The sequence below is a fragment of the Schistocerca serialis genome, chromosome 2 (genome assembly GCF_023864345.2).
Source record: "Schistocerca serialis cubense isolate TAMUIC-IGC-003099 chromosome 2, iqSchSeri2.2, whole genome shotgun sequence".
Lineage (NCBI taxonomy): Eukaryota > Metazoa > Arthropoda > Insecta > Orthoptera > Acrididae > Schistocerca > Schistocerca serialis.
Window position 1 is genome coordinate 660,723,944 of NC_064639.1, and position 17,595 is coordinate 660,741,538.

Below are 17,595 nucleotides of genomic sequence, written 5' to 3' on the forward strand. Positions count from 1 at the left end.
GGAACCGCAAGAACGCTACGGTCGCAGGTTCGAATCCTGCCTCGGGCATGGATGTTTGTGATGTCCTTAGGTTAGTTAGGTTTCACTAGTTCTAAGTTCGAGGCGACTGATGACCTCAGAAGTTGAGTCCCATAGTGCTCAGAGCCATTAGAATAATTGAAGCTGATACAATGCAACTAAATGGAAAAGAAAAATGTAGGAAGTCACTTTAATAGTTCACGCGAACTATTATAAGGTGGAGCAGACCAAAAGGCTTATCCTTGCAGACAATAATGATTATCACTATTTATCAGCTGTTGAATGATTCCATAGCTTCCCAACAGTGAAAAGTCAGTCACCAAGATTTCGAAACAGTGAGCTCACCATTTGCTCGTGGACAATGAATTGCTTGGCCTTACATTAGCATATAACACACAATACGTAATCCATAAAAGCAGGTCTTCTACAAGTGCTTGGCCTTATATTAACAAATAACGCGTTATATGTAATCCATAAAAGCAGATCCTCTACAAGTACTAGCATTTATTCCGCTAACGAAACTGTTTTGGGCCACCTTCCGGATATCTGCAAGTGACAAATCAGGCCTCGCAAGAAACTACCTCACAACAGGTATATGTCTAAGTCTCCTCTATCTCCCTACGCGTTTTCTAAAATTTGCTTTAGATTTGATTGGCCAGCTCAGAATATTTAAGTCGTCGATCGTATTACTTATTAACTATCTACGGTTTTCCAAAGGAGTCCCTACTTTTTCGATCCTAAGAACCACACACTTGTCAAGATAGGTTCTTTCTTTATAATTCCTGTTTAGTTTGTTTATATTGCTTGCAACCTGGAAAGTTGTGTTTCTTGTAAAGGATGGATCGTCAAGTGTTCATTATCGTTCTACGTACAAGCGAAACAAGCGAACGTCCCTGATGTGCACACAGTCTTTTGTAAAGCCTGTCACGTGGCCGCATTCTCCGGTGAAAGTCTGTTTTCCGTGTGTCTTGGCTCTCCTGTGTATCAGCACACTACGCACTCTAACTACCTAACCAAACAGTAGTTGATTCGTAATAAGTGAGGGGAAGGGCCAGGTTGAGGTGAGTGTGATATTTTTCTTCAAAACATATTACACTTTTATGTAAAAAAAAACTCCCATTAAAGGAAAACACTATTCAAAAGTCTCATTCAGTCAGTTTGGGACAACGTAATTTTAAACAATAAAACGGATGTAAAACAACTTCCTCAGCAATCAAAAGATGTAACTACAATAATTCACGAAAGACACTATAATAAAATGAATTTAATAAAAACATTGTAAATCTCCCATTACCCATGCATGGAAAAATCTCAATGGCATGAATAACATAAAGCATTAATAAAGAAAAAAAATTTTTTTATTTTTTTTTTCGATTTCCTTCATGCTGGATTAATAACGGGGCAGCAACTTGCGTTAACCAGACTGATGCAGAAAACAGCCAAAGTTTCGACATTCGTTTCTTTTCATTTAATTGATGACCTGTTTCGTGTATCAGAACCCATTTGGATGATTTGAGAGTGGTTTCTGATATCCGAAACCGGTCATAAATTAAATTAAAAAAAACAGAATTTCATAGCTTTGGCTGTTTTTTTACATAGCATTTATCAGCACAGTTAGTCAAAGTTATTATACCTAGTTCCTATAACTGAGATCAAATTAAATGCATAAAACCAACTAGACTGAAGCCATTGCGTTCATAAACTTAAGAAACCCGACTTGCCATAGATCAGTCGCATCATCAGTTTTCTCAATTGCCACCTGAGCCGTTCTTGATAACAAATAAGACCAATCAGCAATTCTGCGCATGCAACGAAGTACACCAGGGTTCACAACCCCAAGCAGGCTGCATTGGATTATTTAACGGTAGACGCCGTCGTTGACGATGCGTAGCTATAAAGATAGACAAGTCCAGGACTCCAGCGGGATGGGCTCCGTCGCTGCTCCCACGCTGTTGTCATTCCGCAGCAGACGACAGACAGCTTCGTGTAGGAGGCGCCAAAGTCGCAGTGCCCAACAGAGGCCCAGGTGCGTGCCAGAGCTAGATGCAACACAACAGTGGCGACTTTTGAGACCGTACAGCAATCCAAGAAGAACCATTGGAATAGTTAGTCTGTTAGCTGTATAAGATGTGTAATTTCATATGATCAATCCACTTCAAATCGTTCCGCACGCATACTCCCAGATATTTTACAGAAGTAACTGCTACCAGTGTTTGTTCCGCTATTATATAATCATACAAATAAGGATCCTTCTTTCTATGTATTCGCAATACATTACATTTGTCTATGTTAAGGGTCAGTTGCCACTCCCTGCACTAAGTGCCTATCCGCTGCAGGTATTACTGCATTTCGCTACAATTTTCTAATGCTGCAACTTCTCTGTATACTACAGCATCATCCGCGAAAAGCCGCATGGAACTTCCGACACTATCTACTAAGTCATTTATATATATTGTGAAAAGCAATGGTCCCATAACACTCCCCTGTGGCACGCCAGAGGTTACTTTAACGTCTGTAGACGTCTCTCCATTGATAACAACATTCTGTGTTCTGTTTGCTAAAAACTCTTCAATCCAGCCACACAGCTGGTCTGATATTCCGTAGGCTCTTACTTTGTTTATCAGGCGACAGTGCGGAACTGTATCGAACGCCTTCCGGAAGTCAAGAAAAATAGCATCTACCTGGGAGCCTGTATCTAATATTTTCTGGGTCTCATGAACAAATAAAGCGAATTGGGTCTCACACGATCGCTGTTTCCGGAATCCATGTTGATTCCTACATAGTAGATTCTGGGTTTCCAAAAACGACATGATACTCGAGCAAAAAACATGTTCTAGAATTCTACAACAGATCGACGTCAGAGATATAGGTCTATAGTTTTGCGCATCTGCTCGACGACCCTTCTTGAAGACTGGGACTACCTGCGCTCTTTTCCAATCATTTCGAACCTTCCGTTCCTCTAGAGACTTGCGGTACACGGCTGTTAGAAGGGGGGCAAGTTCTTTCGCATACTCTGTGTAGAATCGAATTGGTTCCCGTCAGGTCCTGTGGACTTTCCTCTGTTGAGTGATTCCAGTTGCTTTTCTATTCCTTGGACACTTATTTCGATGTCAGCCATTTTTTCGTTTGTGCGAGGATTCAGAGAAGGAACTGCAGTGCGGTCTTCCTCTGTGAAACAGCTTTGGAAAAAGGTGTTTAGTATTTCAGCTTTACGCGTGTCATCCTCTGTTTCAATGCCATCATCATCCCGGAGTGTCTGGATATGCTGTTTCGAGCCACATACTGATTTAACGTAAGACCAGAACTTCCGAGGATTTTCTGTCAAGTCGGTACATAGAATTTTACTTTCTAATTCACTGAACGCTTCATGCATAGCCCTCCTTACGCTAACTTTGACATCGTTTAGCTTCTGTTTGTCTGAGAGGTTTTGGCTGCGTTTAAACTTGGAGTGAAGCTCTCTTTGCTTTCATAGTAGCTTCCTATCTTTGTTGTTGTACCACGGTGGGTTTTTTCCCGTCCGTCACAGTTTTACTCGGCACGTACCTGTCTAAAACGCATTTTACGATTGCCTTGAACTTTTTCCATAAACACTCAACATTGTCAGTGTCGGAACAGAAATTTTCTTTTTGATCTGTTAGGTAGTCTGAAATCTGCCTTCTATTACTCTTGCTAAACAGATAAACCTTCCTCCCTTTTTTTATATTCCTATTAACTTCCGTATTCAGAGATGCTGCAACGGCCGTATGATCACTGATTCCCTGTTCTGCACATACAGAGTCGAAAAGTTCGGAGCTGTTTGTTATCAACAGGTCCAAGATGTTATCTCCACGAGTCGGTTCTCTGTTTAATTGCTCGAGGTAACTTTCGGATAGTGCACTCAGTATAATGTCACTCAATGCTCTGTCCCTACCACCCGTCCTAAACATCTGAGTGTCCCAGTCTATACCTGGTAAATTGAAATCTCCACCTAAGACTATGACATGCTGAGAAAATTTATGTGAAATGTATTCCAAATTTTCTCTCAGCTGTTCTGCCACTAATGCTGCTGAGTCGGGAGGTCGGTAAAAGGAGCCAATTATTAAACTAGCTCGGTTGTTGAGTGTAACCTCCACCGATTGCTGCTTGGTCCCCGCATGTCCTGACTTTGCCCCACACCCGTTGAGGCTGTTGCCCTTTCTGTACTTGCCCAATGCCATCTAACCTAAAAAACCGCCCACCCCACGCCACACAACTCCTGCTACCCGTGTAGCCGCTTGTTTCGTGTAGTGGACTCCTGACCTATCCAGCGGAACCCGAAACCCCACCACCCTATGGCGCAAGTCGAGGAATCTGCAGCCCACACGGTCGCAGAACCGTCTCAGCCTCTGATTCAGACCCTCCACTCGGCTCTGTACCAAAGGTCCGCAGTCAGTCCTGTCGACGATGCTGCAGATGGTGAGCTCTGCTTTCATTCTGCTAGCGAGACTGGCAGATTTCACCAAATCAGATAGCTGCCGGAAGCCAGAGAGGATTTCCTCCGATCCATAGCGACACACATCATTGGTGCTGACATGAGCGACCACCTGCAGATGGGTGCACCCTGTACCCTTCATGGCATCCGGAAGGACCCTTTCCACATCTGGAATGACTCCACCCGGTATGCACACGGAGTGCACATTGGTTTTCTTCCCCTCTCTTGCTGCCATATCCCTAAGGGGCCCCATTACGCGCCTGACGTTGGAGCTCCCAACTACCAGTAAGCCCACCCTCTGCGAGCGCCCGGATCTTGCAGACTGAGGGGCAACTTCTGGAACAGGACAAGCATCCATGTCAAGCCGAAGATCAGTATCAGCCTGAGACAGAGCCTGAAACCGGTTCGTCAGACAAACTGGAGAGGCCTTCCGTTCAGCCCTCCAGATTGTCTTTCGCTCCCTGCCACACCTTGAGACGACCTCCCACTCTACCACAGGTGAGGGATCAGCCTCAGTGCGGGCAGTATTCCGGGCAACCACAGTCGTAGTCCGATCGGGGGATGCGTGGAACGAGCTGGCCGTCCCCGACAAACCCCCATCCGGACCCCCACAGTGATGCCCATTGGCAACAGCCTCAAGCTGTGTGACCGAAGCCAACACTGCCTGAAGCTGGGCGCGAAGGGATGCCAACTCAGCCTGCACCCGAACACAGCAGTTGCAGTCCCTACCCATGCTAAAAACTGTTGTGCAAAGAACGTCTGAACTAATCTACAGAGAGCGCAAACAAATCGACACAAAATTTAAACGGTTATTAAAATACAAGATTGCCTAGTAAATGCAATAATGCTGCTACTTGCGCACTGCTGACACACTGCTCGGCGGCGGTAGGAGACTACGCGATTATACACTTTTCAGGTACTAAAACGCGATGCTACAACTCTCAAATACTATAATAGGCCCGAAATTTATGAATTAAACAATGCAAGTACCAAAAACACGCAAAGAAATTAAGAATTAAACCATGTAACAAATGAGTGAGCTAGGAGTATACGACTTGCTGCTGCAGCTGCTTATCCAACGGAGGCAGGGAGCACACTGACTGTGACCAACCGACATTGGCCGTTCAAAACAAAAACAGAAAACAGACGACTACGCGAATTTACACTATTCAGTACTAAAAAGCGATGCTACAACTCTCAAGTACTATAACACACCCGCAATTTATGAATTAAACAATGCAAGTACCAAAAACACGCAAACAAATTAAGAATTAAACTATGTAACAAATGAGTGAGCTAGGAGTATACGACTTGCTGCTGCAGCTGCTTATCCAACCGCGGCAGGATGATGTGTGGAGGATGATCGATGACAGTGAACCAAAGGCGTCGAACTGTTGCAGGAACCCATCATCCCCACTTTTAAAACGCAACAAAAACTGTTGACAGGTGTTGATTGGTTCGTTGATTTTGAGGGAGGTGACCAAACAGGGAAGTCATCAAAATGTTCAAATTCTCAAATTTGTGTGAATTCCTAAGGGACCAAACTGCTTAGGTCATCGGTCCCTAGACTTACACACTTCTTAAACGAACTTAAACTAATAAATAAATAATTCAAGAACAGTCTTAATCGCATTTATTATTGTTGTAATACCGCCAACCTGTTTCAACCCGACGTAGGGGTCATCTTCTGGGCGTTTACACCATTGGTCGACTGCTGGTGGTGTCACTCCTGTCTACATAACGGCAGGAAACTATGGATGGCGACACTGCCAGCAGTCGACCAATGGTGTACACGCCCAGAAGATGACCCCTACATCGGGTTGAAACAGGTTGGCGGTATTATAACAATAATAAATGCGATTAAGACTGTTCTTGAATTATTGATTAATCATACTAATCGCTGCTTCTCTCCACAACCATGTTGTCCAAAGAACTTAAACTAACTTATGCTAAGAGCAACACACACCCCTATGCCCGAGGGAGGATTCGAACTTCCCGCGGGAGGAGCCGCGCAGTCCGTGATATGGCCCCTCAAACTTCGCAGCCACTCCGCGCGACCGAGGTCATCGGTCCCATGGAATTAGGAAGGGTGGGGAATGAAGACTTCCGTGTGCTTTCAAAGGAATCACCCCCGTATTTGCCTGAAGTGATTTAGGGAAAGAACGGAAAACCTAAATCAGGATTGCTGGGAGCGGGTTTGAACCGTCGTCCGCCCGAATGCGAGAGCAGTGTGCTAACCACTGCGGCACCTCGCTCGGTATTGACAGGTGTCCATTATCCTCTATTTCATGTCAGGTGTGAGCATTCGATGTACCTAGCAGTTCTGCAGTGATAGTCTCTACGCTTTACCACTATATACCACACCTACCTGAGAGCTGTGTCTGTATTATTCGACAATTTTCTCTGATGAGTTCAACAACCCGGTTACCGAACACGGTACGCCGTACACGGTAGTCCACTCCGAGCGCTGTCACACACGTTGAGATTAGCACCACCGATTCTTTCATTACTAGCACGAGTAACCCAATGTCGCACATTAATGTTGTCGATAGGATCATAGCCGTACACAGCTTTCGTTCTTCTACAGATTTCAATTGGAGGCAAGTTTTCTGCGGTTAGAAAGTCGATTACAGCACGGCGTTTCCCAAGCACCGACGTAGTTACGTTACGCGCCGCCAGGTAACACGATACAGTACGGAGCCCTCTAGCGGCAGAGGGTTTCAGCTTGCGTCAGCGAAACGGGAATGTCGACCGAGTAATATGTATGGCGTTTAATACCTCGGCCGATACTGACAAGGGGAGGCCGCCAATTGTGAAATTCAGATTAGATTCATACTGCGCATAATAAAAGCTCATGACCAGAGGTGTAATGTGGCAAAGCACTAAGATGCACTTCTCAGCCGTTGTAGAGAAAATCGACATTTAAAAGAAACCGTTGCGGTGAAATACTCTCTACGATTACTGATTTTCTACAGCGTCGTGGCGCTGCGGTAAGCGCTCGGGTTCGTAATCCGAAGGTCGGGGGATCGAATCTCGCGCCATGCAACTTTTTTTTTAGTATTTGTTTTTTGTAATTCAAATGTGTGTATAAGCACACACACACACACACACACACACTAACCTAACCTAACCTAACCTAACCTAACCTATATTTGCCGGCAATCAGTTGCAACAATTGTGCATATAATAAGTTGTTGAAAGTTGTTTGTCGTGGAAAAACTGGCGACTTCGAACATCATTATGTTTCCCGCAAACAAAGTTGTATTTCACAAATGTTATTAATTGTCTTCATAATGTTAACCACGTATAGTTAACGGAAGACGTAGAAACGATATTCCGAAACGAATACGTATAGCGTAAGTCAAACGTTCGAATTAGAATAGAAACCCAATGAACACAAATTTCCTGTGGCAGGTATGAAACATAAACTCCGTTACTCGCTCGTTACACTTGAAGGACAGATGTTGAATGGGCCGAAACGAGCGGCCGCATAACAGCGTAGTTGCCTGCTAACTTCGAAACAAGGTGGATGCGGTCCCTAGCGCTACTTATAACATCGTCGAAAATCAGTGCGGACGTGAGAGCTTTGGTACACCCTGATAAACAAACGAAAAAATGGAGGCGGTACAATTGGAGAGCGATCAAAAACTAATAATAAAAAATGTTTCATAGCGCGAGATTCGATCCGGCGACCTACGGATAACGAAGCCGAGCGCTTACCGCTGCGCCACGACGCTGTAGAACATTATTAATCTTAGTATTTCACCGCAACGGTTTCTTCTAACTGTCGATTTTCTCGACAACGGCTGAGAAGTGCATCTTGGTGCTTTGCCACATTACACCTCTGGCCATGAGCTTTTATTATGCGCAGTATGAATCGAATCTGAATTTCACAATTGGCGGCCTCCCCTTGTGAGAACAGAATAAAATATTCGGAGGCATTGTTCCAGTAAGCCCTCGTATTGTTGTTAAGAACTGAGCTAACTGTGACTATACCGACAGCTGGAGCACAGATTCGTCCAGGAAGGTGCCTCCAGTGAGACAGACCTCTGGTTTGTGCACAGGTTCTACTGGGCGTCGTCGAGCGTGCTGGAGTACAACGACTGGTGGCACGCGCTGCGCATCCTGGGCTTCTGCCTGTCGTTCGCCAACTCGTGCGCCAACCCGGTGGCGCTGTACTGCGTGTCGTGCACGTTCCGCAAGCACTTCGACCGCTACCTGCTGTGCTGGTGCCGGCGCGGCGCGCGGCCCGACACCGTGGTGGCCGGCAGCCGCACCGACTCGCGCAAGCAGTCCACCTCGCAGACGCTCGCCACCTTCCAGCCGCGCTCCAGGTGACTGCCGCCCACTTCCTCAGCCACCGGCCCAACTCCAGAGCCTCAGACTTACTGCTATGAATGAACTTCTGATTTTACTACTCACCCCTTTCATCTAAAAAGTTAACTAAAAATTCGTATATTACTCTAAAAATTGGTTTCCTAATTTTGAAATAGATATTAATTTAGACCATGCTTCTAATTTTTGGTTGTTGTTTATGGTTTTATAACATTTCAACCCTACAAGTGCTTACCTTTAAAGTCGTCACACAAACTGTACTCGAAGAGCACAATGACCCTCAATTCCTTGCTGAAAAAATTGCCTGATTACAGCATATTTTATAATGAAATTGGACTCCCCTATATCAAACGCATTTTATTTCACCTTTGTCATGCACTTTTTCAATCAATGTAAGTACACTGTTGTTGTTGTTGTTGTTGTTGTGGTCTTCAGTCCTGAGACTGGTTTGATGCAGCTCTCCATGCTACTCTATCCAGTGAAAGCTTCTTCATCTCCCAGTACGTACTGCAATCTACATCCTTCTGAATCTGCTTAGTGTATTCATCTCTTGGTCTCCCTCTACGATTTTTACCGTCCACGCTGCCCTCCAATACTAAATTGGTGATCCCTTGATGCCTCAGAACATGTCCTACCAACCGATCCCGTCTTCTGGTCAAGTTGTGCCACAAACTTCCCTTCTCCCCAATCCTGTTCAATACTTCCTCATTAGTTATGTGATCAACCATATAATCTTCAGCATTCTTCTGTAGCACCACATTTCGAATGCTTCTATTCTAAGTACACTACTGGCCATTAAAATTGCTACACCACAAGGATGACGTGTAACAGACGCGAAATTTAACCGACAGGAAGAAGGTGCTATGTTATGCAAATGATTACCTTTTCAGAGCATTCACATACGGTTGGCGCCGGTGGCGACACCTACAACGTGTTGACACGAGGTAAGCTTCCAACCGATTTCTCAAACACAAACAGGAGTTGACCGGCGTTGCCTGGTGAAACGTTGTTGTGATGCCTCGTGTAATGAGGAGAAATGCGTACCATCACGTTTCCGACTTTGATAAAGGTCGGATTGTGGCCTATCGCGATTACGGTTTATCGTATCGCGACATTGCTGTTCGCGTTGGTCGAGATCCAATGACTGTTAGCAGAATATGGAATCGGTGGGTTCAGGAGGGTAATACGGAATGCCGTGCTGGATCCCAACGGCCTCGTATCACTAGCAGTCGAGATGACAGGCGTCTTATCCGCATGGCTGTAACGGATCGTGTAGCCACGTCTCGATCCCTGAGTCAACAGATGGGGACGTTTGCAAGACAACAACCAACTACACGAACAGTTCGACGACCTTTGCAGCGGCTCGGAGACCATGGCTGCGGTTACCCTTGACGCTGCATCACAGACAGGAGCGTCTGCGATGGTGTACTCAACGACGAACCTGGGTGCACAAATGGCAAAACGTCATTTTTTCGTATGAATCCAGGTTCTGTTTACAGCAACATGATGGGCGCATCCGTGTTTGGTGACATCGTGGTGAACGCACATTGGAAGCGAGTATTCGTCATCGTCATACTGGCGTATCACCCGGCGTGATGGTATGGGATGCCATTGGTTACACGTCTCTGTCACCTCTTGTTGGCCCCGACGGCACTTTGAACAGTGGACGCTACATTTCAGATGTGTTATGACCTGTGGCTCTACCCTTCATTCGATCCCTGCGAAACCCTACATTTCAGCAGGATAATGCACGACCGCATGTTGCAGGTACTGTACGGGCCTTTCTGAATACAGAAAATGTTCGACTGCTGCCCTGGCCAGCACATTCTCCAGATCTCTCACCAATTGTAAACGTCTGGTCAATGGTGGCCGAGCAACTGCCTCATCACAATACATCAGTCACTAGTCTTGATGAACTGTGGTATCACGTTGAAGCTGCGTGAGCAGCTGTACCTGTACACTCCATCCAAACTCTGTTTCACTGAATGCCCAGGCGTGTCAAGGCCGTTATTACGACCAGAGGTGGTTGTTCTGGGTACTCATTTCTCAGGATCTATGCACCCAAATTGCGTGAAAATGTAATCGCATGTCAGTTTTAGCATAATATATTAGTTCAATGAATACTCATTTATCATCTGCATTTCTTCCTTGTGTAGCAATTTTAATGGCCAGTAGTGTATTAATACTTCAGAAATCACAGATGTAGTAACAACTTCGATGGAAGCTTCTGAACTAAATTGAAAGTGATTCATACTAAAAGATTTTATTTGTAGTTTAATTAGATGAAGATGCTTGTCATTTCATAAAATGCCCATAAGAGGCTTGTCCAGAAAATAATGCACCGAATTTTTTTCAACAATTCCTTATTGAACATAATGAGAATTACTTACACGAAAGAATAGTGTTTTATCTACACACCCTATTTTTCCCCGTAATCTCCATTCCGTTCTATGGCCTTCCTCCAGCGCGAAACAAGGGCGTGTGTGTCCTGTCAGCACCAATCCTTGTCCTGGTAGCAGAGCCAATGCCTCACTATGTAAATCACCTCTTCATCGTCCTCAAAATATCTTCCACAAATGGCATCCCTTAACGGCCCAAACAAGTTGTCCGAGGGGGCTCGCTGCAACATGTCAGGTGTGACAGCCGTAGATGGTCTCCCCGAACGCTGCAAATCGTGGAGCTCCGCCGAACCGCTTTCTGATGACCTCACTCTCCGTGTCCAGCAACTAAATGTACTTCCGTCGACAGCAGATGCTCCATAGTCTTTGTACAAGCGTTTGTGAATATTCCCCACAGTCTCTTTCTCTGCAGTGACAAATTCAATGACGGCACGTTGCTTGTAACGTACACTCTTTGACATAAAACTCGACCGGCGGCCGGCCGCTTCAGAGGTTAAGTCCGCGCCGATCGCGACATGGGACAAAAAAACTGGCCAAATCGCTAATTCTCTAAGTCCGGTTATCTGCACAATCTGGCAACACTGTAGACTGCGGCACTTCCTGGAGGAAAACTTGTCCCATGATAGAGAAACACTGGTCTGATTACGCCTGTGGTCTAGTGGTAGCGTGCGTTGTTTCTGTTCGTAATGTCAGTGGATCGAGAGCAGCTGGCATAAAATATTTTTATAGCCTCTTCTGTCTGAATGCTGAAGACGTGAATGTAATGGTAGCCCAGATTCAATCTATTTCGATTTCTGACACACCGATATCAAAATTTTATCCAGTAACGATTATGCGGCAGATTTCCTGCAGACTGTCCTCCTCTGGACGCCGTATGCGGCAAAGCTCCGGGATCCATTTGCTGGCTACCGGCAGCGGCCGTGGCGACATCAGCGGCGCTGCACTCCCCCGTTCTTTATCGAAAGCGCCTGCTCCCGCTCATCGCTTTTGATAATTTAAAACGCTTTATTTTTAAATGTTGCTCCACAGAAAATTTCTACGATTTCCATTCACGCTCAAAAGCAACGGAGACAGACGCCCTGATAAGTAGGCGGGTATTATATTACATTAATCGGCAAGAGCTGAGTATGGCCCGAAATTAATTTTATAGACTGGGACGAAATTAAACCACCTCGCTACATTCGATGAATTTATAAATGCTTCATACCTCGTTTCTTTTCCTTTCAAACTCAATTATTTGTGCAACTTTTGGTCAATGTTCGGATGTTTTCGTCAAGCCGGGGTGAGCGTCTGTGGTGTAAAGTGTATTACAGTTCTTGTTTCATTCCTTATGGTAACTCTATGCGATAAACTGTGTGAATACCTTGCAATGCATGCTCTGTAGCAATGCAGGAACACTGCACATTTGGAGCTCCATGTATGGGTTCATGAAGTATTTAATGTTGATCGGAACTGATAGTTAAGGTCATCAGATTTAGAGCAGAAAGCCGGCCGAAGTGGCCGTGTGGTTAAAGGCGCTGCAGTCTGGAACCGCAAGACCGTTACGGTCGCAGGTTCGAATCCTGCCTCGGGCATGGATATTTGTGATGTCCTTAGGTTAGTTAGGTTTAACTAGTTCTAAGTTCTAGGGGACTAATGACCTTAGCAGTTGAGTCCCATAGTGCTCAGAGCCATTTGAACCACTTAGAGCAGAAAAATTTGTCGTTTTGGAGGTTTCAGAGAACGGAAAGGAATTGCTAACGCCGGTGTTAGAAAACGTCTACAGTTAAATGCTATTGCAAAAATTTAGAAGAGGGGAACTATATTAATCAACCAGTGCACTTCATAAACAACCTTCTGACATGTTAGACCTATATGACGAACAAAACTCAAATTTATATCGTTGACAGTCGCTTTGAATCTTTTCAGGATCTATTTTACAGTGAAGCACCTTGGCATTTGCAAAGCAGACATCCATGATATTAACTTAATTTACTAAGTCGAATCGGACGAAGATTGATGTTTAAAGGCATTCTTCAGATTTCGTATAAGGAATTTTTACTAGCCGTTTGCAACTCCATTAATTAAAATGGAAAATAAAAGGTTGTAGTCACCGGCTTCCACCGAGATTGGAACTGCTATGTCATACAGTACGACCACCGCAACGCACAAGGGAACCTCTTTTTTTTTTAATTTTGCTTTTTTTCTTTTACTTTTGTTGACGATTACCCCTTTTTTTCTCTCTTATTTTAAAGCCCCTTAGGAAAATGGCAATAAAAAAAGAAACTAAGTGCCACCGCCACTTTTCATCCTATAACAAAAAAAAAAAAAAAATCTGGTCCACTTCAGGCGTTGGCTCCTGACTAAACCTACCCCAAGAGCTGCCTATATACCAGGGGAAATATGGGAATTCAAGGTTAGGGCTATCATTACAAACAAAACAAAATCTTCCTTTTCTGAATTTTATTTTTATTTTGATTTTTGTTTTGTTTATTTTTGTTGTGTAATTGATCAGACGCCTTCTGCGCCCCGCTGGTAATATGTTGAGTCACGTCTTCTCGAAATTGGTGTGTTCCGTTCAGTAGTTCAGAAATGTTCATTGGTTCAAACTGGAAACCTTCTTCACTCTTGACTTAACACATTCCAGCTGCGAGGCGGGTCGTGGAAAGCACTCCCAAGGAAGTTCGAGAAAAATTGTCTGTATTTTGGATGGCGGACAACGACAAAATGACGGTCGTTGAGGTATGTCCAAAAATCGAGTACAGAGTCTACAGTTTGTCCAACTAGGTGGTGAATGGCATGTCCGCGAATCCAATTCACAGTATTGGTCTTTGTCCGAGGAAAATAGTCACGTCCCGGAACTATTAATGAAAGGGGAGTATTCCGATTCAGAATGTCCCGCGTTAGAAAAGCCACAATATGACGAATAACCTCTGAGCTAACGACACACTGGCGACCACAGACGGACTATAGTCACTGCGATGTTGCCTGAGCCTCAAAACACAACCTTAAAACACGCAAACAGGTGTTACTTATGTGAAGAACGCCGTTCTTGGAATCCAGAAATTAATTATACTTTCTAAGTGTCTCATCTTACGGTGGATTCTATCGTACGAGTCTTCAATGTGGAAAACGAATGTCAAGTGAATTTAGCGAGGTAACGCCGGCCTACACCCGGAAGTAAATGCACTATCAGAGTGTTGACAAATACTTGCTACGACGCTGCCATTTCTCGCTTCTCTTACGAGGCAGCTCTTCAGCGAAATGCTTGCCGTGATTCTCCGATACGGTCCTTCAGAGTGGAGACGCGCGCGCACGTTTGGTTTTTATGCGGCGTTCTCCCCTGATGGTTTCTGACGTCGCCTTGTGGGCTATGTCTACATTTGAGACATTCAATTATCATTAATCCAGAATGATACAAGTTTCAGCTTCCGCCGTGGAAGAAGGCTGTTGACGCCGACATTATATCATTTCAACGTAGGGAAAGCAAAACGGGTCATTCAATGTTTCTCATTCAACATAAAGCATGTGAGATAATTTTCCGTAACGTTCATAATCATCTAAAAATACAAACGAAGTAAAAATACATCTGAAGCTTATTCGAATTGAATATAATGTAAGATACGATACGCTTTGCACCTCGATGTCGAATTTGTCCACGTGCAATTTTTTGCAGCATACAAAAAGAATGGCCGGCCGCGGTGGTCTACCGGTTCTGGCGCTGCAGTCCGGAACCGCGGGACTGCTACGGTCGCAGGTTCGAATCCTGCCTCGGGCATGGGTGTGTGTGATGTCCTTAGGCTAGTTAGGTTTAAGTAGTTCTAAGTTCTAGGGGACTTATGACCTAACTTGTTGAGTCCCATAGTGCTCAGAGCCATTTGAACCATGCAAAAAGAATGTCATGATTACCACGAGAATGAAGAAATATGTTGGTACGGATGGAAGCAAGGAGAGACGCAGTCAACAAATATTCGATTCCTCATGGCATTCATTTCATTTGAGACGTAAGAAGAGTTAAAGCGGGATATTACTCTCGTTAACAAGAAAGATATGCCGCACATATTGATAACGAGGAAGTCTGCGTCGTCATACGTTTCCTTCTTGAAATCTGTATGCTCCCTTATATACTCAGTAGCCTGATCTTTGTTTCAGTAATGTTACCCTCTTGTTTGACCCCGTAACTATGAACAGATTCCAAATGCATGTCTCTGCATGAAAGTAGCTGTTCGAACCCTTCCTGGGTTGCTTTTTGTGTTTTATTGCTTGGAAGTCCTGTAGCAGACCACTGTGCCTTCTCCCCTTGTGGGTTAGGTCTCAAAACTAAACCGCTTTTTATCCAATGGTATAATTTATTCAGACAGCATCAGCACAAGACTGTCAAACAAAGCCTTCCATTTACAGTTGCAACACTCTAACCAGCACTGACCGAAGTGTAATCCACGGTCGTGGTCCAAAATTAGCAGCTGTCTGCTACTGTGGCAAAGTCCGTACTACACTTTCGATTCCGCAGCACCATTTTATCTGGTAACACTGTGTAGACCGAGCGAGGTGGCGCAGTGTTTAGACACTGGACTCGCATTCGGGAGGACGACGGCTCGATCCCGCGTCCGGCCATCCTGATTTAGGTTTTCCGTGATTTCCCTAAATCGCTCCAGGCAAATGCCGGGATGGTTCCTTTCAAAGGGCACGGCCGACTTCCTTCCCCGTCCTTCCCTAATCCGATGAGACCGTTGACCTCGCTGTCTGGTCTCTTTCCCCAAAACAACCAACCAACCAACACTGTGTAGTTGCAGAGTTGTGCCAGCATGTCTGTCCTCACACTCTCAACTTTATGTATCTCACTTCTCCTGTAGCGTTGATCACAAGGAGCAGAAGTAAATGAGTGTATTCTGCATGCCGTAACATTCAGTATTCCCCTCTTTCATGGCCACTCTTCATGTGCATCGATACCAAATAGGAATGTGAAAACTCTTGCGAGTGAGAGAATGACAATAACAACCATAACAATAACAATCAAATAATGAATAATGTTTATTCCAACGCAGAACGAGAATGGCTTTAAATATAAAAATCTATATCTATATCCATATCTATTGATCTTTGAGTTGGCACAATGCAAATATATTCTTAGCATTTAGTTACTGTATTTAGTTCGGGATGTTTGCAGAGAAAAGGAAAAGTCGGTACTTCTCGCTAGTGTAATATAATGTGAACCAGCAACTACCCTTTCCTTAGAACATGACTCAAACAGGTCCCCAAGTAGGTACCAAGGCACTGCTGCATTCTGTTCCCTGACATTGCTCTGATGACGGTTAATGCAGATAGTTCCGATTATGAAATACAAAACGTATTGCAGGTTAGTTCCTAGGATAGTAACATTAAATTTGCGTTGTAGACGGCACATGAACGTGACGACTGTCCATATTACTCATCAATATAAAAAGATAATATTATGGGAATTTAGCAGGATTACTCAACATGAATTCTGAAATTGGTTGACTGACCGCACAGGTGCTAAACGTCGTCAAGAGTATACGATGGCCTAATCGCATTAGGAATATGAAGATCGTCTTCGACAGCTCACAACTTTCACATTGCTATCTCCACCCTACTCCAGACAGCCCTCGGTGGAGTTGCACTAAGTTGCCGTTGCAATGTAAGGCCTTCAAACCGACAACAGACCACATATTGAAAAATACAAGCGAGTTCTCTTGCAGCGTAAGCTTATTGTAACTAATCTAAAAATTATTGGACAGGAATATTGTCCTATTCAAAAAAAGCTGTCTAGCAGGTCCTCTAATCGCTCCTTGGTACAGTCGTTTGACTATTGAAAATAGTTCCAACAAGTCACCACTAGAAAACACTGCTCCGTACCGCAATAACTCAAGATGTAAAGTAATACTACGGTACTACAAATATCAGGGAACACCTTATCACAGATAAGACTGTCCTTAAGGCTTGTAAGCTCACATTTATTACAATAAATGACACACCTGAAATGTTACCTCTCTCATTATTACGTCAGATTGGTAATGCACGTAGTAAGTTCGTCGTATTCATGATTTCCTCTTCAAAGTAACATACCGTACTTATTATTTAACACAAAATGACATTAAAAATTTAAGTTATTCACGAGCAGCTAGTTGAGAATATCTATGAACTTCAAATGACACGACGAACCGTCATGTTCCGCATATGGATTCAAACCCAGCTCATGCAGACTAAGCAAAGATTTCGTTACTGACGGAAACTAACAGTCATTCCTGATTAAGCATACAGAGAGTGATATACCTCGATTTTAGACAGTATCAGTTAGCAAATATCAACTTTAAATTGCATAACGCAAACATGTTTAACAGACGCGAATTCCTACCCATCATCTATTGTCCCTGTTAACGAACTACGAGAGATGTT

At 44.2% G+C, this 17,595-nt stretch overlaps 1 protein-coding gene across 1 annotated transcript in view; it reads left to right on the plus strand.

Moving 5' to 3' along the window:
* Window positions 1-8,806, plus strand: part of LOC126456314 (neuropeptide CCHamide-1 receptor-like) — a 221,654-nt gene extending 212,848 nt beyond the window's left edge. Inside the window, exon 5 of the mRNA XM_050092064.1 lies at window positions 8,533-8,806. Coding sequence (XP_049948021.1) covers window positions 8,533-8,806 — 274 coding nt within the window. The remainder of the gene's footprint in view (window positions 1-8,532) is intronic.
* Window positions 8,807-17,595: the final 8,789 nt, after the last annotated feature.